This window comes from Rosa chinensis, chromosome 2, assembly GCF_002994745.2.
Source record: "Rosa chinensis cultivar Old Blush chromosome 2, RchiOBHm-V2, whole genome shotgun sequence".
Classification (NCBI taxonomy): Eukaryota; Viridiplantae; Streptophyta; class Magnoliopsida; order Rosales; family Rosaceae; genus Rosa; species Rosa chinensis.
The window spans coordinates 55,852,819-55,876,568 of record NC_037089.1 but is presented as its reverse complement, the minus strand read 5'-3'; the positions used below and the strand labels follow the sequence as shown (position 1 = coordinate 55,876,568).

The 23,750-nt window shown below is 38.3% G+C and overlaps 1 protein-coding gene, 1 long non-coding RNA gene and 1 pseudogene across 4 annotated transcripts; 2 read left to right on the top strand and 1 right to left on the bottom strand.

Moving 5' to 3' along the window:
• Nucleotides 1–1,354: 1,354 nt before the first annotated feature.
• LOC112184561 lies at nucleotides 1,355–2,750 on the top strand (annotated as a pseudogene).
• Nucleotides 2,751–3,187: 437 nt separating this feature from the next.
• LOC112187707 (G-type lectin S-receptor-like serine/threonine-protein kinase CES101) lies at nucleotides 3,188–6,852 on the bottom strand. Of its 3 annotated transcripts, none has more exons than XM_024326596.2 (6): nucleotides 5,525–6,852; nucleotides 4,808–5,097; nucleotides 4,394–4,604; nucleotides 4,055–4,292; nucleotides 3,823–3,973; nucleotides 3,188–3,647 (listed from the first exon to the last, which is right to left on the bottom strand). In XM_024326596.2, the coding sequence occupies exons 1-6, from the start codon at nucleotides 6,678–6,680 to the stop codon at nucleotides 3,345–3,347; spliced, it is 2,349 nt and encodes a 782-aa protein (XP_024182364.1). In that variant the 5' UTR covers nucleotides 6,681–6,852; the 3' UTR covers nucleotides 3,188–3,344. The 3 variants fall into 3 exon arrangements, 2 of the variants coding, with proteins under 2 accessions (XP_024182364.1, XP_024182363.1); XM_024326595.2 differs by having other exon boundaries at nucleotides 3,189–3,656; XR_005805778.1 differs by having other exon boundaries at nucleotides 3,516–3,656; nucleotides 3,823–3,984.
• Nucleotides 6,853–22,820: 15,968 nt separating this feature from the next.
• Nucleotides 22,821–23,750, top strand: LOC112184907. Its single transcript, XR_002930108.2, has 3 exons — nucleotides 22,821–22,929; nucleotides 23,042–23,139; nucleotides 23,455–23,750. It is a non-coding gene; the product is annotated as an uncharacterized LOC112184907 (long non-coding RNA).

Below are 23,750 nucleotides of genomic sequence, written 5' to 3'. Positions count from 1 at the left end.
TCACAGGACCAGTGAAAATTTATTATTTGGTGTCTACAACAAGTATAGCTTCATTCTTGAACTCCACCAACCCATTTCCTGAACTTCTTGAAAATCTCTTTACTGCTACCTCTTGCGTGTCAAGTAGTTTTATCTGAATTTAGGATTCAGGGTCAATACCAAATCTCCTAAGAAGTAATAATGAATGGGTGCAAATAACTGATTAACATACAAGTATTGGCATGATGTATACAGTAATTGCGCATGCCGCACACACTCCTACTAAAATCATAGCCATATCCACCACGTGTGTACTGCATTGACAAATAGGTTTCATTAATTGGTCAAACCAATTATAAATTTATAACAGTTTTTTCCTTCTTCTTCTGTTAATCTCTTCTTCAAAAATAATGCATTCCCATACAAGTTAAGTTCTGCTTATTTATGTTATCATAAGTTCATGTACCAAGTTTAATCGGAAAGAGCCAGATTGTACTAACTCTACTCATTTATAAATTCCAATCCAGATTTACTTTACTTTACTTTATCTTGAGGTATGGGATTTGAACTTTGGACTTTATAAAACATTTGGATGGGAAATACCAGAATATGTTGTTTACAATGTTGAGGGATTGGCTTGGAGTCTTGGACATAGAAGGACTACATGAGCCTAAAGTTTTTAATATTATTACATTCTTAGATTCTCCAATCCTTGTCTAATACTTGGCATAGATGTATCCCTTCTCTTTATTCCTGATAGTTCTAATTAATTTAGCAAGAGGAAGTTTTGGTATGACAGGATGCTGCAATGTCCTAGAACTATCAAGGGGAATCATACAAAGAATCCACCATCTGCAACTTCAAGATAAAAAGGTCCATCATGTACATTAGATTTGAAGATTAAGCAAACTAATAGTTACCGTAAAATGCTAACACAGCTCGAGTAGAATCATGCATTTCTGAATGTTGCATTGCCCTTCCAATGTGGTTGTGTGGCAATCCATGAACTTAATCCTCCTTGGTTACTGTTTCTGAAAGGAAATAGTCTTCCTCTCTCGTTTTCTGTGCGTATATATTGAGCATTTTTCAGGATTATAATCAATTCACGAAATAAAATTTAATTGTGGTTGTATTTATTTTTAATTTGTTTTATTAATGGGGGTTTCCAATTCCTAACAATTCTCGTTATTTCCTTTGAGCATTTAGGGTACTTTTTTTTTGCTGTATGCAGATTCATGAATAGATAGTATTAGAATAAGGGTTACTAGAGCAGCTCACGTTATTTGCTTTTTTATTAGATTGCAAGTATCGTTTAAGAAGATTTTGAAATATAAGCTCTTTCGTTCTTCCTTGCGAGTAAGGTTCAGGAATTCTAATGCAAGCTAGAGCAGCTCTCAAATATTTCTCTGTAATCTCTTATTTTAAGTCTGTTGAGAACCTCCTCAAGTAAATTTCTGTGCGCGTTTGAAGTTTGATCAGAAAGTCATTCTTGAATCCTAAATCCTGACCCCAAAATCTTAGCTGATTAAATAGCTAGAAGATCAGAATAATTGTCAAAAGACTGTCGAAGAAGAAGAATAATAGTAAGGGTCGTCTAACAGGGCAAGACCTGACGACACTGGATGTAACAGAGTTGCATTCACTCTCCCCTGAAGTAATATCTTGTAAGGCAACTAGCAATATTGGCTCTATGGGTCATGTGGCTCATGGTAAGTCAACAGTGGTTAAACTTTCTGGTGTTCAGACAGTTTGTTTCAAAAAGAAGCTGCCGGTCATTTCTGTGACCAATGAGGTAGCATGATGAAACTGCAGAGAAATGTTTCTTTCGTAGATTGCCTGGCCCACGATGCGCTGATGGCAGCTATGCGCAATGGTGTCTCCATTATGGATGGAGCATTGCCTCTCGTAGCAGCTAATGAAGAACTTCCCCCAGCACAAACCAAAGAGCATTTGGCTACTCTTTGCAATTATGCGTCTTGAAGACATTATTTTCCTCCAAAAGAAAGTAGATCTTGAAGTTCAAGACGAGGATCGGGCCATTGAGCAACAAAAAAAATGGAGGAGGAGTTCTATGAATCAGCCAACTGCTCAACTTGAGCACAACATGGATGTAGTTGATGAGCACATCGTCAAAAATATCCCAGTACCACAAAGGGACTTGGCCTCACCTCATTATATCAATTATTCATTCTTTTGACGTCAACAAATCTGGGTATGAGATTGATCGCTTGAGAGGCGGTGTGGTGGGTGGAACCTGGGTCAGGGGTGTTGTGAAACTGAACCACTTGATTGAGGTTTGCCCGGGGAAGGTTGAAAAGGACGAGAACGACAACTTCAAATGCACGCCATTATATTCTAGACTGGTTTCCTTGTTTTGCCAAGGAAAGTGAGCTGCAGTTTGCTGTTCCTGGAGGTCTCATTGGAGTCACTACAACGATCAGACAGGTTCTTGGTGATGTGGAGTCACTTCCTGATGTATTTGTACGACTTGAAGTGACCTTCTTCATCTTTAAAAAGGTGTTGGGGATGGGAAATCAAGCAGGGATCAGAAGGGTCAGCAGGAATGAGATTCTATAGGATCCAAGGGTACTGGTGCTACGGTTGCTGCTGTATGAAATAATATGGTGACTCTACAACTCACAAAGCTGGTTTGCACTGTAGTGGCCAACAGTCAAAGGATCGACAAGCAGTGGCGTCTTATTGATCCGGGATGATGTTTGGATCTGTATTCTTTTTGCTTCCCTAAGCTTTTGGGTTTCATTTGTAGAGAAGCAGTAAGTTTTACTTTCTGGCTTTCTGCATGCTTGCTACACCATTTGGTTTTATTCTGTTGTTGGTTCTTTTAAAGATCAAAGCTCTATCAACAAATTCAAGTTGCTTGGTACCCACTGTATACATGGTATAAGATATAATGGTCATAACCAATGGGCAAAACTGTTAGAAGATGTCTCTGCTTTCCTTCAAAAGGAGATGTCTCCTTTCTTCCCTCAAACTCAAGAATAGAATTGTTAGGAGTCTCTCCTAATTAAAATCTAGTCCTTAATTTCTTTCTTCTCCTCAAATTATTAAAGTATCTTACTGTGAATTACGCTTCATCATGTGATGATGGTTTTGGTCCTTTTGGAGTAGGTACTTCGAAGCGCCAAATGTTGAGACTGCTGCTGTTGGTTGCTGCAACTGTTGCAGTGCAAGCTATGTGAGTTCGATTTCAATACAGTAAGTTGTTTCTCAGAACCTTTATTGCATCATATGACAAAATTTTGAACACCTGATCTATGTATCGATTATTGCTCATTCCCATATCACCATTTATCAATTATTACTGTAACATGAATTCATATATTGTACAGTAATTACTACTGCATTTATCTTGCTTCCATTACTGATATAGTTACATCATTTGTGGAATAAATTTCGGACTCCTTTCCTGATGCCTTTATAAACTCTTTCTCAACTGTATTTATAAAAAATGCTGGTTGTTTTGGAGGAGGTAATAGAATGCTTTGATTTAAAAGCATGGAAACAACATCCGGCATTGTTGGCCTGTCTGCTGCATGGTCTTGTACACACAAAAGACCCACATGAATGCATCTTAGAACTTCAGTAATGGGGCATGATTCACCTAATCCTGTGTCTGCTAGCTCAGATCCTCTATCTTCATTCCAAAGCTGCCATGCCTAAAACAAGTAGGTTAGATGTCTTATTAGGTCAAATGCGTGCGATGCCTAAACCCTATTCTTGATACAGATGGATAGAACTGAGTTGGTACTTTGATAAGTAATTAAGTATATACATATTATGCCAGATATTTGATAAAGAACTTGTTTGAACAAGAGAACTTACATATCCAATGAGGTTGAGTTGGTACTCTGAATGGTAGTTACTGTTATTCTTCATCCCACTTACAATTTCCAGCAGTAGGACTCCAAAGCTGAAAATATCAGTTTTAATGGACACAATTCCTTTCATGGCATACTCCGGAGACATATAACCACTGCAGTGATACTAAAAAGACAATTAGGTATTTGAAATATTTGGATATTTTCAAAGTGCAAACAGCTAGGTGACTACTTACTATGTTCCAACAACTCTATTTGTGTTTTCTTCAGACTCATTCAACCCACATATCCTAGCCATGCCAAAATCTGATACTTTAGGATTTAGATTCTTGTCGAGTAAAATATTGCTGGCTTTTAAATCCCTGTGAATCACTTTTAGTCTCGAGTATTTATGAAGATAGATTAGTCCTTGAGCAATCCCCTCTATGATGCTGAAGCGTTTCTTCCAGTCTAAGACATTCTTTCTTTGAGCATCTGTCAGGGAAAAATGTTATAGAAAAGTTTCTAGTTAGAACAGGAGTTAGAAATAGAAAAAGTTTCTGCGAAAAATTTGCATGGCATATTGGAGGGCCTACCGAAGAGGAAGAAATCTAAGCTTTTGTTCGGCATGTACTCATAGATCAATATTTTTTCGTCTCCTTGAATGCAGAATCCTAAAAGCCTCACCAAATTAGTATGTTGGAGTTTGGCAACAAGCATAGCTTCATTTTTAAACTCCACCAGCCCTTGTCCTGAGCTTCTTGAAAGTCTCTTTATTGCTACTTCTTTCCCATCAAGTAGCTTTCCCTAAAATGATGCAAGTCATTTTTATACCTACTAATAATGAATAAGTTCTAATGATCTAATCTAATTGATTAGCTTGTAATCATAGGTATGATGCAGACAAACACACACAAGCACACACACATGCACTGCTGTATATCTTCTCTGTATCTTCTTTCTTAGATGAATAGACAGATTATGTAGTGACATTATAGTATAAATTGTACCTTATAAACTGGTCCAAATCCGCCTTCTCCTAGCTTATTTGTTGATGAGAAACAGTTGGTAGCAGTAGCAACGGTATCAAAACTGAATAACTGCAACTCATTATTGTTTCTGTTTCCATCTTTCTGGTGTTTTCTCCCTTCACCAAGTTCATATAAGAGCATATTCTGTTCCATTGAGTGAGTACCTTTTGATTTTGATTTTTTCCATAGTACATAGCAGGAAGAGCAAAGGAAAGGAAAAAGTGCAGTTCCGCCCACCAAAATGAGTAGCCATATCCACCACTTCTTTACTGCATTGACAAACATCAGCTATCTCTTGTTGCCTTCTCAATGTCTTAGTGTAACGGAAAAAACTCTTTAACTTTTAGCTAAAATGTTGACTTTGCCTTAGTTGTTCCATTTCAGTCTGTTTTTTTTTTTCCCCAATATATCCCCAGGGGTTGCAATTTGTTGCTTCTGGGTTGGCAAGATATGCATTAGATTGTGAGAATGTAGAAATTTGTTGCTTGTGTCATTATTGTTTACATGATGCTTGGCACGCAAAGAAATTCAAAACAAACAATGGACTAATGCAGGTCTTTGTACAAAGTTAAGAGAGAAAATTGGCGTTTCAATCCTAAATATCATATAGTCTATTACTCATGTTCTCACTGTTTGTTCCTATTTACACCATAATGTGATGCAATTAACCCATGTCATAAAATGTAGATAACTTACCTTTGGATTCCAGGATGTGTATCTCTCTCAGACTACCCAAATTGTTTTGTGTGAAACTTGCCCCTTTCTTCCAAATCTCGCAGCCGGTGCCATCATCATTTGCAGAAGCATAAGCAAGACAAGAACACATTTTGAAGCAAGCATCCCAACAATCAATCAGAGTCATGTTTTCATTCTCAAGGATCTTGATTCCACTGCGAGACATGACACCAAGTTTTCGCACGAATTTGTCATGAGAGCTCCTGCAGTCTGGTTGCCTTTGCTCAACACACCCATTTTTCAAGGTAGAGTTGGTGGAAGAAGTGCATGAAACTCCTGTAAACATGGCATCCATTCCGAAACCTCTGAGTTCACCTTCTTCATTTAACAGGAGTCTTGGGAAAATAGTGGCACCTTTATCTACTGAATAACTTAAGTATGTTTCATTCTCATTTGATATGTAGCTAAAGTTGTACTTATAGTTACTGCAAAACTCATCTGTAAGGCTGAAGCACCAAGTGTGCCAGGATCCACTAGTCCAGTACAGATTTCCTCTCCAAGAAATGACCATTTGTTTAACACCACTAGGGTCCAAACCAAGTGTAAAGGACCCTATGCTAGGCAAATTTCCAGTTCTCCATGATTTGAGAGTCCAATTGAGGCCAGTTTTTCTATTAAATCCCAACTTCATTTTTGGCAAAAGTGTGTCGGTTGGATAATCAAAGCTTTGCCACAGCTCCTGCTTTATAGACCCATCAGCGTTCAACTCACTAAGCACAAAATTTCCACTGTCAAGAAGAATAGCACTAGCATTGATTGCTTCTTTAACTGAATATAGTACAATATCATCTACCATCTTCTGTGTAATCTTCAAGTTACCATACTGATCAATTCTAAGAACTCCAGAATTGTCAAGAATCGGATTGTTTCGGTTGGCAACCCATACTGCTTTTTCATCATCTCTGTTGTACCATATACCCAAGTAAGAGTTACTAGCATTCCCAGGCTTAAAGAATCCTAACCTGAAAATCCCAGATGCTGAAAAAAGCTGCATCCCATCCTTGAGCTCTTGGCCTTGTGCTAAGGTATCTGATTGAGAGTCAGAGTCCTCCATCAAGAGCGTGCAGCACAAAATACAAACAAGTATGATCCTGTCTATGATGGCCATCGATTTCATACTTTGCTCATTCTGAACATAAGAGCTCCGAGAATTACTGGTCTAATACTCTTAATATATGACAAACATAACCTGAATGATTCTGTCCAGGTTATGTTAACCTTCATTTGGAGTTGAATTGAAATTTCTTCAGGATACGAAACTACAGAGTCAAAGCAGCTCATAAAGTCCAGCTCTCAAAAATAGACTTGTTTTGTTTTTGCGAGGAGCTCATAAATAGACTTTTCAGGAGTGACATTTAGAACCATATGAAATTGCATATTCCAACAAGCGGTGGAAATAGACCCACAGTCCCTTTCTGAGGGACTTTCTGATTTTGGCTAATCTAATTTGTTTCATTGGTTTTTTTTTTTTTTCCTTTTTTTTGTAGTAATTTGTTTGATTAGTTCGATCAAAAGGATATGGTACTTAGGCCCCGTGCCAGGAAATTAAATCTGAAATGTGAAATAGTTTCCTATTCAATTAAATTGTTGGGGCCGTGACCACTTACCCAATTTTAACCTAAAAAATGTCCACTTGCTCCACTAAGAGTTATTTGACCCCATTTACCCAATTTAATCGCAAATGACATTTTCACCCCCAAACAAATTATTAAAGTACAAAATTCTCTCTCTCCTCCTACCAGACTCTCTCTCTCTCTCTCTCTCTCTCTCTCTCTCTCTCTCTCTCTCTCTCTCTCTCTCTCTCTCTCTCTCTCTCTCTCTCTCTCACCTGCTCCTCCTCGTTGGAACGTCAGAGCCCAAGAATCCGATCTAGGGCGGTGAAGATTTCACTGCAGAAGTCGTCGCCCGGCAAGCCGATGACGGTGACGAAACCTTTCCAGCGGATTTTGGGACAACTCAGATCTGTTTCTCGATCTGAATCTTGGCCGGGTCTTCCTTGGGTAACCCGACGGCGACGAAGACTCAAGGTGGTTGAGGTTGAGGTCGGCGGAGGTGCGGTGGAGGAAGAAGCCGCAGGAGACGAGCTCATTGGCCCAAAGCTTGAAGACCTGCCTGTCCGATATCGAGTTCAAGATTTGCCGGTCCGATTCGTCCCCAGTCATTCTGATCTGGTGCCCAGATCAATTTTTTTTTTTTTTTGTACATTGTGAACCCCGGGAATGAGGAAGGAATTGCACTGTAACTGTGGGGTTTGTTTAATGGTCTACTGGGGGGCAGTAGACACATTATTGGCCCCCAGTAGACTTTGATATGAGGGACAGGGATCACTATAGTGTGGTGTTTTGATAAGTTACCTGTTGTTTTCTGTGTATTAAAGTCAAATTATTTGTGAATCCTACAAAAATGTGCATTTTTGGTGGTCTATTGGGAGGCAGTAGAAACATTGGACTTTGTATTGGGGGGCAGTAATATGATTACTGGGGGGCAGTAATATGATTATAAATTGATCAATTGTTCCTGTAGTGTATTCATTTTGGTTTTGGGAGTTCATACAATACACTGGATGGCAATAATATGATTTTTGGGAGGCAATAATATGATTACTGGGGGGCAGTAATATGATTACTGGAGGGCAATAATAGCCGGATTCCGGATTCCAGTCATCGGTCGCCGGATTTCGGTTACTGGTTCCCGGAATCCGGTCACCGTTCGCCGGAGTCTGGTCACCGGTCGCCGGAGACCGCGCCGGTCACTGGTCACCGGAGCACAGCAAGGTGGAAGGTGACTTCTCTCTCTAAGTGAGAAAGAAGGAGAGGGCAAAAAAGTCTCAAAAAAAAAAGAAAAAAGAAATAATTGGGTAAAGGGGAAATAATCCCTTAGAGTGTTTTGGGTAAATGAGGTTAAAAAACAGTTGGTGGAGCAAGTGGGCAATTTTTAGCCTAAAATCGGGTAAATGATCATTTTCCCTGGTTAAGTCAAAAGTCTAGAAAGGAAACTAAAATAAATGAGTTGACCGGAGTTTAATTCCATAAAAGAGGCGGAATAGAAATACCATCTAGGGTGTGGTATTTCAATTCCTTCACTTAGGCTATATTTGTTTCCCGGAAAGTGGGCATTGGGAAACTTTCCTTTCCTGCGTTTGGGGAGAGCGGGAAACACTTTCCCAAATGAAAGGAAAAAGTGGAGGAATTTGGTTCCTTCACCCCCCCTCCGGAAACACTTTCCCAAAGGAAAGGAAAGTGATTCCTTTCTTTTCCAGTCAACCAAACATGGCCTTAATGGAATTGAAAATTTACTTGTTTAGCCCCTAATAAAATTTGGTCAATTAATAATTCTTATCTATACTCATTCATTTTTAATCTTTCATATTTAATTTGATTGGGTATTATTAGAAAATCATTAACAAATTAATTCTCTCAAACAATTTTCTAATGTCAAGTCTTGAATCCTTCCAAACACCACAAATGGAAATGCTAAATCAATTCCATTATATCCTTGAAATGAAAATTAGTACAATTCATTTTCCCACCATAACATTCCGGTCAACCAAACGGTCTTACAGACTCGTCAATTGGTATTTTTCATGAAGTCCTGTAAAGCTTTGGCAACAGAGGTTCATGTCATTGTGACAAAATAATCATGAGATTCGTCTTCAGGCGGCTATCAATTAGGCTAAGATGGTTTGAGTCAAATGTCAACCATCAAACCATAGTAATGTGACCTTTGTACTGTCTGCTTATTGTTTGTTTTAGACTTTAGTTGAGAAAAACAAACACTTATTAGCCAATCGGAGTTTAGGTAATTTCCATATCTTCCTTAATCCTTATCGCATTAATCTGGGCATGAGTGTGGGTTACTTACGGTGAGCTCTGTTTTGGTTTTGGTTGAGTTTTTCAAATATCAAGTGCATAATGTAGTGGGTGTAGTCAATGATCAACTGATTATTGCATACTGAGGGAAAATGTAATGATTTTTAAATTCAATAATGATGTTTTGGGAAAGATTGAGTAACTTAATGATGTTTTTGGGAAGACAATTTCTCTATTCCTTGCCAACCTGCTAAAGCCCTTTGTGACCGCTTAGATTCGAATTTAATAATGTAAAAAAAAAAAAAAGGATTCGAATTGCACTGTAAGGTTCTTGTATTTAATTGTTGTATTTTTCTTTCCAAAAAAAAATTAATAATGTTTTACTAAAATTATCGAACAAGGCATTATTTGACTAAATTATCGAACAAAGAAAAATTGTTTGACTAAAATTTTCGAATGAAGCAAAATTGTTTTTTTTTTAATCGAAGGAGGTCAGTCATTTATTCATTTATTGAAATTGAAAGATTACAGTGATACAATGTCAAAGACATAAATAGATAAATAAAATAGTACAAAAGGAAAATTACATATGAAATATATATATATAATTAATAATGCAAGAGCAGAAACGTCAAGACGCAGTGCTGATTTTACACTATAGATTGCAGCCGTTTAGTGAATTGAGTAGTCGGCGTTTTGACTACCCATGCAACTCCAATGCACAAATTGACAAAAACCAACTTGGCGCCAGAATGCGGCCATTCTCCCACCTAAAGATCGAGGCCGACCAACGGTGTCAGAACATAGCCATGTTGGCAAACGATCTTTCACGAACAGATACGAAAGATTGGGGTCATGAATTCAATACCAATAACACACAGGAGCCCCAAGCCATTCCAACAACCAAACAGCCCATAAAAGATAATGGGTCGTGGTCCAAGCCCAAAGTCTACCCGAATCCCAGATCCGAATCCATTTGCAAAAACCACTCAGATCCCAGATTCGGATCCAAAACCTATTGCTCTTGTCCACCCACTACAGCTCAGGCCCAAGTCCAAGAAATCAACTTGAGCCCAGAGCCCACTAGGTTGTCTCCCAATACGATCATTCGACCCTGCCGCCGGTGACACACCCAATCTCTGGCCTGCTGCCAATCGATGGGCAGTCATCTGCCTCACCATGTTGACATTCGCCGGCTACCCAGAAACAGACGTTAACACGACTAAGCATAGATCCACAAGTCGAACACGAAACCGACAACGTCATGCAATCCAGCCAGAGGAAAGCCCTATTTCGCACCCACTGATTCACCACCACATCAGCAGCACCGCCGGATAGAGGCAACCCACTGAGATCATCGTGGCTTCTATTTGGATCCCACTCCTCCTAGTAAACACCGCCATCCTCTAATGTTGTACCAACAGTTCGTTGGCCCACAGACACAGCCTGAGCAGCGCCCAAACTCTTCTCAAAAGACTCACTACCTCTGAAGTCCACAAAGAAAAAGACGAAGAGGCCGAAGCCTGAATTTTTCTCTATGAATGGAGTAAGTGTAGGTCACGAAAAACAAGAAAGATTGCCACTCCACAACCCTAGCAGAGTGCTCTGTTAGGTCTATTATGAAGCAAAATTGTTTGACTAAACTTATGAATTTGCCTTTTATTTAAGGCAATATAATAGATCTTTTATTGATCAGTAAAGCTAAACTTATGAATTTGCCTTTTATTTAAGGCAATATAATAGATCTTTTATTGATCAGTACAACCATAGATAACAGTTTACCTCAATAGGGCTAATAAAAAAACCATTATAAAAAAAATTCTACCTTTCTAAACAACCATGAAGCACATCCAAAACAGTTCAAATTTCATCCTAGTAGAGCGCTCTGCTAGGTCTATTATGAAGTAAAATTATTTGACTAAACTTATGATTGCCTTTTATTTTTTAAGGCAATATAATAGCTCTTTTATAATAGACCTAGCAGAGCGCTCTGCTAGGTTTATTATGAAGCAAAATTGTTTGACTAAACTTATGATTTTGCCTTTTATTTTTGGGTCCGGATCAAGGGACACACAATTATACACAATTTTTTACACTCCTCATGAGCCCTTAGATTTTAAAACATTCAATGGTTTAGATTAAGTGTGTGAATGACATGGCATTTGATTTATTTCCTAACAAAAAAGAAAAAACAAGAGACAAATAAAAGTGGATTAAACTTTTTTTTTTTCTATTAATGGTTCCCATAATATTTCCTCAACTTGTATTTTTGGGTTGGAATTCTGGGATTAATTGTGTCCCTTGTTATTTTCTTCAACTTTTGGTAATGAAGTTTAACATCACTGATGGCAACGGTTTCCCCAGGTGGGGTATTTCAACTGGGTTTCTTCAGCCTAGGTAGTTCCAAATCCCCAAGCGTACAAGAACAATATTCTAGTCAGAAACATCATTTGCGTTGCGAATTGAGGCACCCCAATCAACGACTCCTCAAGCCATTTGATGATCAACACCCCCACAAGGACTCTCACCTTCCTTCAACATCCACTACTTCCCAATCTCCATCGCCCATGGTTTCCCTCTTATTTTGGTCTGGGTTAAGTTGAACGAATTGGTGCTCCATATACCGATTCACAAATCATTATGAATTTCAATTTCTATATTTGGAATTTGGGGAAGGTGATGGCCGGAGATGGAGCTTAGGGAAGGCAAAGTGGTGTTCTTGTTCTTGTTTAATTTCATTATTCTTTATTATTTTTGTATTTTAGTTTTTCTTTAGAAAAGTAAAGTTTGTTTATTTATTTTGGTTGAAATATATATTATTGGTTATTTATGCCATGTCATTCTCACACTTAATCTAAATCATTGAATGTTTTAAAATCTAAGGGCTCATGAGGAGTGTAAAAAATTGTGTACAATTGTGTGTCTCTTGATCCAGACCCTTTATTTTTTAAGGCAATATAATAGCTCTTTTATTGATAAGTGAAAACATACATAACAGTTTACCTTAATAGGGCTGACAAAAAAACCATTATCAAAACAATTCTACCTTTCTAAACAACCATGAAGCACATTCAAAATAGTTCAAATTTCATTCATGAAAATCAATAGGCACAGATGTACATAACGCCGTTGGCATCATATTTCTCTAATTGCAGAAGTGGGTACATTTTCCAGCATCAAAATTCCATGGCCATAAACCAGATTAGGCTTAAACAGACCAAGGCACAACCCTAGGATGCAATCCCTACCAATCCCTCAAGCCCAACCCCAACTTGGGGCCCAAACCGATCCAAAATGCTGGGAGCACTTAAGAAGCTAGGCACTACAACCACCAATCTGCCGCTAGTCTTTTCAAGGCTCGTGGGTCATTAGATTCCTTATATGATATTCCTACTCCGGATCAAGGGTCGTATAAACTCAATTTGGACAATCTAGAGCCTTGTTAGGGTCTCTAGTTGCACCAAAAGGCGAAGAGTCCTAGAATTAAGGTTCCCAAGTAGCCAAGACGGTAATCGAAATTGGTATTGTAACTAAGTATTTCTAAACTAGTGTCCCAACCATAAATTAGAGAGGAGATTAGACTCCCTAATTTGTTCTAAACATGCTCATCTACACATTAAGAATTGATCAAGTTCCTAATCATGCATTTAAGCAAAATATAATATATTAGAACATACACCATATATGAAATTGAAAACTATTGAATCAAAACATATTTAATACATTAAGGGCATGTTTACTTATTTGGAATGGGAGGGAATGATTACAAGGTAAATTTATTCCTGCGTTTACTGACACGTACATAAGGGAATTGGAATGATTCCGGGTAAAAGTATTCATGCGTTTACTAACACATGTAGGAATCAGAATGAGTGTAGGTCCCACCTCTTTATAAGGAATCGATTCCTGAATACTCAGGAATTTGATTCCGAAGGGGGGAGATGGGTTTAGGAATCAACTCCTCCGAAATCAATACTGATTCCTTTCTTCTCCCATTCCAGTTGTCTCCGATTCATGATTATTTCCATTCCAAGTTAGTAAACGTGCCATAAATACCATTTATTCATTCCTTCCCTTCTTCCCAAGAAACCGCCACCCCATCTTATCACTCTATTCTATCTCTCTTCATCTTTACCACCGAGACCAGCCACCACTCCCATTTCTATTTTTCATTTTCTTTTCCTCACATTTTCACATCAAATCTTCATTATTTTCTCAAGGGATTTCAAAAAGCATCAAGATTTGAGATTGGGTAAAGTGGAAAGCTATAAATCAAGGTTTGTTATATTTGCTCCATAGCAATAATTGTGACTTTTCTTGTTACTCCTCTTCACCTTTACCTTTTTAATTGATGTATATTGTTGTTAATTTGTTGATGGGTTGTGAGTAGTCTATTTAGGAAACTAGCCGTGCATACTAGCTTCAAGCCCGCCTCCACCAGTGTCTTAGCCACCGGCAATGACCCCCATCACTCAGACAACACTGCCAATCTTCAGACCCAGATCAGATCACGATCAGGCTTAGGTGCAGACTTCTAAAGCCTCGAAAGGAATCGACTCACGGTGTCGCCACCATCTACAGTCGAACCCATCCTTGACCACCTCCATCAAGTTCATGCCAGCTATCCTCAAGCCCAACAGCCTAAGAGTCCATCACGCGACCCATCAGCCATCCTTTCACCTCAGAACGACCCACCAGTCATCACTCTGCCTTACCTTCATTGTCACCGGTGCACCTCCCCGCCCGAACCGACCAGATGCCTACCATCGACCTGGATTCCATCTCAATCTGGTCCCCCAATCTTGCAGCTAGATTGAAATCCAACACCCAAATAGCGATCAACAAAAACCAGAACATCTTCTCCTCTGGCGAAACTGGCAGAGCCAAGAAAAAGTAGGCCTAAGCCCAAGAGTATCTCCACTAGGGAGAGAGTGTGTTGCAGCAAAATTTCGTTTAGGCTGTAGACTTGATCTCTGACACAATAAGAGAAAGACAATCAAAACCCTTTGGTTAAAAGGACCGATGTGGTACCGGTAAAAAAAGGCTCCGACAATTAAGTTAGTTTTTGTGTTTGATTTAGGGTTTGTAGGTAGCTTGAGATATGATACTTCAACTTACTTGAGTGATGAAAAATGAAGGATATATATAATGATCGTGTTCCGAAAAAACTCTAGGGGGCGTGTTGCCCTAGTGGGTTTGTCTTGAGGTCTAACAGAAAGTTTCTCGAAACCCTTTGGAGTTCTACTGTAGTAATTAGGTTGGATTGGCTTTCCTACGTGGCTGAGCAGACTTAGCAAGTAAGTCGCCACATGCTCGGACCTGTTTATGGGCCTTTAGTCCTGTTGGGAAGGACCCGATGGGAACCGTGGGTTCCGAATTAGTATTTGGGCCATAGAGCTGGACTTTGGTTGTTCCTCGGCTAGCGAGTTGTTTGACTATTGGACCTGGTCCATATTAATTGTGGATTGGTTATGGGTTGGAGCCCGTGTCTCATGGAGACAATTTTAGAGATTGTTTCCTGATTATCCGGTCCAAGTTTGGTTCTGGATTCATTGTGGTTGTGACCCGTTCCCTATGAGAGTAGTTATGCCCTTTCGAAGCACTGAGTCGTTCGACCCGGAGCCAGTATATTTTATGGCTCCATAGAGTGGAGGCTGCATTGACCCCAAACAGGGCGACACTCCCAAGTCCTAGCAGAGCACTAGGTGTTTTCTTCATGATCGATATTAAGTATTTTATAGATGTACAAATTGATTATGGTTGTACTGGCTATATTTTTTTTTTCATTTTACCTTTTGTTTAGCTTTGAAATACTATTATGTTTGTACATGATGCCTTTCTAGACTGGAAAATTATTACATGGTCCCAGATTATCTGGGTTGATGTCATTGGTCCACATGATGTACACTTATTCCTTATTGGCTCTTTTAAATTAGTTTTTTTTCACCGTCGTATAAGGTCTCTACCTAATTCGAGTGATATAATTAGCCCTGACTGCTACATAATAATGTCACGTTATAGTGACCATAGAATAATTATCCTTCATGAAGTCCTGTAAAGCTTTGGCAACAGAGGTTCGTGTCATTGTGACAAAATAATCATGAGATTCGTCTTCAGGCGGCTATCAATTACGCTAAGATGGTTTGAGTCAAATGTCAACCATCAAACCATAGTTATGTGACCTTTGTGCTGTCTGCTTATTGTTTGTTTTAGACTTTAGTTGAGAAAAACAAACACTTATTAGCCAATCGGAGTTTAGGTAATTTCCATATCTTCCTTAATCCTTATCGCATTAATCTGGGCATGAGTGTGGGTTACTTACGGTGAGCTCTGTTTTGGTTTTGGTTGAGTTTTTCAAATATCAAGTGCATAATGTAGTGGGTGTAGTCAATGATCAACTGATTATTGCATACTGAGGGAAAATGTAATGATTTTTAAATTCAATAATGATGTTTTGGGAAAGATTGAGTAACTTAATGATGTTTTGGGAAGACAATTTCTCTATTCCTTGCCAACCTTCTAAAGCCCTTTGTGACCGCTTAGATTCGAATTTAATAATGTAAAAAAAAAAAAAGGGATTCGAATTGCACTGTAAGGTTCTTGTATTTAATTGTTGTATTTTTCTTTCCAAAAAAAATTTAATAATGTTTGACTAAAATTAACGAACAAGGCGTTATTTGACTAAATTATCGAACAAAGAAAAATTGTTTGACTAAAATTTTCGAATGAAGCAAAATTGTTTTTTTTTTAATCGAAGGAGGTCAGTCATTTATTCATTTATTGAAATTGAAAGATTACAGTGATACAATGTCAAAGACATAAATAGATAAATAAAACAGTACAAAAGGAAAATTACATATGAAATATATATAAAAAATTAATAATGCAAGAGCAGAAACGTCAAGACGCAGTGCTGATTTTACACTATAGATTGCAGCCGTCTAGTGAATTGAGTAGTCGGCGTTTTGACTACCCATGCAACTCCAATGCACAAATTGACAAAAACCAACTTGGCGCCAGAATGAGGCCATTCTCCCACCTAAAGATCGAGGCCGACCAACGATGTCAGAACATAGCCATGTTGGCAAACGATCTTTCACAAATAGATACGAAAGATTGGGGTCATGAATTCAATACCAATAACACACAGGAGTCCCAAGCCATTCCAACAACCAAACAGCCCATAAAAGATAATGGGTCGTGGTCCAAGCCCAAAGTCTACCCGAATCCCAGATCCGAATCCATTTGCAAAAACCACTCAGATCCCAGATTCGGATCCAAAACTAAGGAAGCCCAAAACCTATTGCTCTTGTCCACCCACTACAGCTCAAGCTCAAGTTGCTCAGGCCCAAGTCCAAGAAATCAACTTGAGCCTAGAGCCCACTAGGTTGTCTCCCAATACCCTCATCTGATCATTCGACCCTGCCGCCGGTGACACATCCAATCTCTGGCCTACTGCCAATCGATGGGTAGTCATCTGCCTCACCATGTTGACATTCGCCGGCTACCCAGAAACAGACGTTAACACGACTAAGCATAGATCCACAAGTTGAACACGAAACTGACAACGTCATGCAATCCAGCCAGAGGAAAGCCCTATTTCGCACCCACTGATTCACCACCATATCAGCAGCACCACCGGATAGAGGCAACCGACTAAGATCATCGTGGCTTCTATTTGGATCCCACTCCAACTAGTAAATACCCCCATCCTATGATGCTGTACCAACAGTTCGTTGGCCCACCGACACAGCCTCAGCAGCGCCCAAACTCTTCTCAAAAGACTCAGTACCTCTGAAGTCCACAAAGACGAAGATGAAGAGGCCGAAGCCTGAATTTTTCTCTATGAATGGAGTAGGTGTAGGTCACGAAAAACAAGAAAGATTGCCACTCCACAAACCCTAGCAGAGTGCTCTGTTAGGTCTATTATGAAGCAAAATTGTTTGACTAAACTTATGAATTTGCCTTTTATTTAAGGCAATATAATAGATCTTTTATTGATCAGTAAAGCCATAGATAACAGTTTACCTCAATAGGGCTAATAAAAAAACCATTATCAAAAAAATTCTACCTTTCTAAACAACCATGAAGCACATCCAAAACAGTTCAAATTTCATCCTAGCAGAGCGTTGCTAGGTCTATTATGAAGTAAAATTATTTGACTAAACTTATGATTGCCTTTTATTTTTTAAGGCAATATAATAGCTCTTTTATAATAGACCTAGTAGAGCGCTCTGCTAGGTTTATTATGAAGCAAAATTGTTTGACTAAACTTATGATTTTGCCTTATTTTTGGGTCCGGATCAAGGGACACACAATTATGCACAATTTTTTACACTCCTCATGAGCCCTTAGATTTGAAAGCATTCAATGGTTTAGATTAAGTGTGTGAATGACATGGCATTTGATTTATTGCCTAACAAAAAAGAAAAAACAAGAGACAAATAAAAGTGGATTAAACTTTTTTTTTTCTATTAATACTTCCCATAATATTTCCTCAACTTGTATTTTTGGGTTGGAATTCTGGGATTAATTGTGTCCCTTGTTATTTTCTTCAACTTTTGGTAATGAAGTTTAACATCACTGATGGCAACGGTTTCCCCAGGTGGGGTATTTCAACTGGGTTTCTTCAGCCTAGGTAGTTCCAAATCCCCAAGCGTACAAGAACAATATTCTAGTCAGAAACATCATTTGCGTTGCGAATCGAGGCACCCCAATCAACGACTCCTCAAGCCATTTGATGATCAACACCCCCACATGGACTCTCACCTTCCTTCAACATCCACTACTTCCCAATCTCCATCGCCCATGGTTTCCCTCTTATTTTGGTCTGGGTTAAGTTGAACGAATTGGTGCTCCATATACCGATTCACAAATCATTATGAATTTCAATTTCTATATTTGGAATTTGGGGAAGGTGATGGCCGGGGATGGAGCTTAGGGAAGGCAAAGTGGTGTTCTTGTTCTTGTTTAATTTCATTATTCTTTATTATTTTTGTATTTTACTTTTTCTTTAGAAAAGTAAAGTTTGTTTATTTATTTTGGTTGAAATATATATTATTGGTTATTTATGCCTTGTCATTCTCACACTTAATCTAAATCATTGAATGTTTTAAAATCTAAGGGCTCATGAGGAGTGTAAAAAATTGTGTACAATTGTGTGTCTCTTGATCCAGACCCTTTATTTTTTAAGGCAATATAATAGCTCTTTTATTGATAAGTGAAAACATACATAACAGTTTACCTTAATAGGGCTGACAAAAAAACCATTATCAAAACAACTCTACCTTTCTAAACAACCATGAAGCACATTCAAAATAGTTCAAATTTCATTCATGAAAATCAATAGGCACAGATGTACATAACGCCCTTGGCATCATATTTCTCTAATTGCAGAAGTGGGTACATTTTCCAGCATCAAAATTCCATGGCCATAAACCAGATTAGGCTTAAACAGACCAAGGCACAACCCTAGGATGCAATCCCTACCAATCCCTCAAGCCCAACCCCAACTTGGGGCCCAAACCGATCCAAAATGCTGGGAGCACTTAAGAAGCTAGGCACTACAACCACCAATCTGCCGCTAGGCTTTTCAAGGCTCGTGGGTCATTAGATTCCTTATATGATATTCCTACTCCGGATCAAGAGTCGTATAAACTCAATTTGGACAATCTAGAGCCTTGTTAGGGTCTCTAGTTGCACCAAAAGGCGAAGAGTCCTAGAATTAAGGTTCCCAAGTAGCCAAGACGGTAATCGAAATTGGTATTGTAACTAAGTATTTCTAAACTAGTGTCCCAACCATAAATTAGAGAGGAGATTAGACTCCCTAATTTGTTCCAAAAATGCTCATCTACATATTAAGAATTGATCAAGTTCCTAATCATGCATTTAAGCAAAATATAATATATTAGAACATACACCATATATGAAATTGAAAACTATTGAATCAAAACATATTTAATACATTAAATACCATTTATTCATTCCTTCCCTTCTTCCCAAGAAACCGCCACCCCATCTTATCACTCTATTCTATCTCTCTTCATCTTTACCACCGAGACCAGCCACCACTCCCATTTCTATTTTTCATTTTCTTTTCCTCACATTTTCACATCAAATCTTCATTATTTTCTCAAGGGATTTCAAAAAGCATCAAGATTTGAGATTGGGTAAAGTGGGAAGCTATAAATCAAGGTTTGTTATATTTGCTCCATAGCAATTGTGACTTTTCTTGTTACTCCTCTTCACCTTTACCTTTTTAATTGATGTATATTGTTGTTAATTTGTTGATGGGTTGTGAGTAGTCTATTTAGGAAACTAGCCGTGCATACTAGCTTCAAGCCCGCCTCCACCAGTGTCTTAGCCACCGGCAATGCACCCCCATCACTCAGACAACACTGCCAAACTTCAGACCCAGATCAGATCGCGATCAGGCTTAGGTGAAGACTTTTAAAGCCTCGAAAGGAATCGACTCACGGTGTTGCCACCATCTGCAGTCGAACCCATCCTTGACCACCTCCATCAAGTTCATGCCAGCTATCCTCAAGCCCAACAGCCGAAGAGTCCATCACGCCACCCATCAGCCATCCTTTCACCTCAGAACGACCCACCAGTCATCACTCTGCCTTACCTTCATTGTCACCGGTGCACCTCCCCGCCTAAACTGACCAGAGGCCTACCATCGACCTGGATTCCATCTCAATCTGGTCCCCCAATCTTGCAGCTAGATTGAAAGCCAACACCCAAGCAGCGATCAACAAAAACCAGAACATCTTCTCCTCTGGCGAAACTGGCAGAGCCAAGAAAAAGTAGGCCTAAGCCCAAGAGTATCTCTACTAGGGAGAGAGTGTGTTGCAGCAGAATTTCGTTTAGGCTGTAGACTTGATCTCTGACACAATAAGAGAAAGACAATCAAAACCCTTTGGTTAAAAGGACCGATGTGGTACTGGTAAAAAAGGGCTCCGACAATTAAGTTAGTTTTTGTGTTTGATTTAGGGTTTGTAGGTAGCTTGAGATATGATACTTCAACTTACTTAAGTGATGAAAAATGAAGGATATATATAATGATAGTGTTCCGAAAAAACTCTAGGGGGCGTGTTGCCATAGTGGGTTTGTCTTGAGGTCTAACAGAAAGTTTCTCGAAACCCTTTGGAGTTCTACTGTAGTAATTAGGTTGGATTGGCTTTCCTACGTGGCTGAGCAGACTTAGCAAGTAAGTCGCCACATGCTCTGACCCGTTTATGGGCCTTTAGTCCTGTTGGGAAGGACTCGATTGGAACCGTGGGTTCCGAATTAGTATTTGGGCCATAGAGCTGGACTTTGGTTGTTCCTCGGCTGGCGAGTTGTTTGACTATTGGACCTGGTCCATATTAATTGTGGATTGGTTATGGGTTGGAGTCCGTGTCTCATGGAGACAATTTTAGAGATTGTTTCCTGATTATCCGGTCCAAGTTTGGTTCTGGATTCATTGTGGTTGTGACCCGTTCCCTAGGAGAGTAGTTATGCCCTTTCGAAGCACTGAGTAGTTCGACCCGGAGCCAGTATATTTTATGGCTCCATAGAGTGGAGGCAGCATTGACCCCAAACAGGGCGACACTCCCAAGTCCTAGCAGAGTACTAGGTGTTTTCTTCATGATCGATATTAAGTATTTTATAGATGTACAAATTGATTATGGTTGTACGGGCTCTATATTTTTTTTCATTTTACCTTTTGTTTAGCTTTGAAATACTATTATGTTTGTACATGATGCCTTTCTAGACTGGAAAATTATTACATGGTCCCAGATGATCCGGGTTGATGTCATTGGTCCACATGACGTACACTTATTCCTGATTGGCTCTCTTAAATTAATTTTTTTTCACCCTCGTATAAGGTCTCTACCTAATTCGAGTGATATAATTAGCCCTGACTGCTACATAATAATGTCACGTTATAGTGACCATAGAATAATTATCCTTCTAGACTATATTAATTACGTTCTTCAAACAAATAACTTGTGTGCGACAAGTAACTAATGAAATTAGAAATAAGAAAAATTGTGGAACAAGTATTCTTGGAAAACAATAAGGAAAATGATTTGTCGCCTCAATGAGGCCTAAGATTTGTGGCCTCAATCTTAGGTGTCATGCCATGTCATCCACACACATAACCTATTTGTCAAATCATGCTATGTAATTCTTGAGAAAAAGACAATCTTATCATTCCAAAATCTAAGGACTCTAAATTATTTTGGATTTTTTCTAAAGAAAAAAAAATTTGGCTTTCTTTCATTTTTTTTTCGTTTCATTACACTCATGCTTAGATTTAAACAACATCAATCGAGAGTACAAAAAAATTCATGTAATTCAGTCAATAGATTTGCACGTACGTTCGATTAATAGATTTGCATAACATATGTATGTGAATTCAACATTTGTTGGGTTCCTGCAAATTTTGGAAATATAATGTGAAAAATACATATTCATATGATTATATATATTCTTTTGTTCATTGTTTTCTTTTTATGTAGGTAGGGTTTAAATGTTAGATTTGAATTCATTATTTTTTGTTTTTTTTTCCCTTATATCTAGATTGTAGATATTAATTCATGGCTGCTAATGTGGGAATTTTTTCTTACCTCTTAATTTAGACATAAGTATTTTCCAAATTCAATTTATTAATGCTATTTTTTTTTTGATGAAATTAATCAATATTTGGAAAGAAAAGTTAAACTCTATCTCTTGGCACATAATTCAATATATTAATACCATTTGGAAAGAAAAATTAAAGGAAAATATTTAACTAAATGAAGAAAAATATTGGTCAAAGAATCTATAGACATATCTCTTAAATTAATACATAATTAATAGCTGATATTTTTTTCGTCACCTAATTAAATTTATTAATATAATTGATTCACCCCCTAACATCTAAAAGGAAATGTAAAAGGGTCAAGTTGGTGTTGCAATAGTATGATGTGGCAAGATATATTATGTGGAATTGAAAATAAAATTTGTATTTACTTATATGGCATGACACCTAGGATTTAAGGCCACAGACCTTAAGCCTCATTGAGGCCCCATATCATTGCCCAAACAATAAAAGACTAAAAGTTGAGAAATAGTAGCATGAATTAGGCATTTTCAAATCCATTAGTTTTTTGTTTATTTTTTTTTAATATTAAAAAATTAAAGCCAAAGGGAACACCGGAAACACAGAAAAGGGCTGACAATTAAAGCCAAATCTTTCAGTTATGGTTAGACTTAGGGATCAAGAATATAATATCCATATTTAAGAGAAAGTGACCAGTTCTCTCTTCTCCACTAGAAGTTAGTATCATTTAGGATTTAAAATTGAAGATCAGTTTTGGTGGTTTGTACGTCGATAGGCCCTATGTATAGGTGTTAACCAGGAGGCCAGTGAGAAACTGATCGATATATTTCAGAACCCTCTCTCTCTCTCTCTCTCTCTCGTTTCTCAGTCCCTCTTTTCAGTTTCATAGCTTCCGCAGTTTACACATTGAAGGGGTAGCTCTGAAACACCAGCTGAAGCCTGGACGTGTGGTTTTTGAAACTACTGTAAAGTCCAAGTCACATCCCTCTCTCATTATAGTTATATATGATTTCTCCTTTTATTTATTTATTTAGGTATAAAAATTAACTCTCTTATATTTTCAATGCATGCGCGAAGATTCTATTTCATGTAAAACAATTGACTCCTCTTATGTCCACCCATCGATCTTCTTCTCTTTTGAGTTGGGAGTTATGACCACTTCTGTCATCACCATGGTATGATCTCTCTCTCTCTCTCATACTCTCTGTTAATAGTAATTCAGTACTGTTATAAAACTTTGAATGTTAGTTCAAGGCTTCAAGCTGGATAGGATTAATTTCTAGTTTCAAAACTACTTTGTGCTGCAATACCTATAGACGATGACGTAGATTAATTGTCTGTAAGTGGGATCTATACATGTAATTGCAATAACCATGTTTTAAAATGGTGGCCGGTTAGATTTAGTGGCAACTTGATTGATTAATATTATAGAAAATTATGTTGTCGATGCATATAATCAGATAACTAATTAGGAATGATGTGAAGTGCAGCTTCTAAGTCGAGTGATGCTTGGTTCAATGGCGAGTGTTGTGACGGCGTTAGTTGCTCGACCGGCGGCTACAATCACGACCTTGCTTTACTACAGCGATGTCCTCCCTCGGAATTTCGACTCACGGCGATTGGAGCGACTGGTTCGGCGTGATTACCTTGTTCGAGACAATTACTTCTTCTATTTTCTTGTCAACTTTTTGAGATGCTTTTGGTAGCAAGGAACTGACTTGTATGTAAATTTGGGTCGTTGACCAGAATTGATCATGTAATTAGGGGTTCGATCGATCTGTTTATA

Bases quoted from the DNA above. Each gene is read 5' to 3' on its own strand.
- LOC112187707 (XM_024326595.2), bottom strand. From the start codon at position 6,680: ATGAAATCGATGGCCATCATAGACAGGATCATACTTGTTTGTATTTTG. The intron at 5,098-5,524 runs GTAAGTTATCTA...TTGTCAATGCAG, and splicing joins ACACATCCTGGAATCCAAAG to TAAAGAAGTGGTGGATATGG. The intron at 3,657-3,822 runs GTAAGTTCTCTT...TACTTGTTTTAG, and splicing joins AACTCAACCTCATTGGATAT to GCATGGCAGCTTTGGAATGA.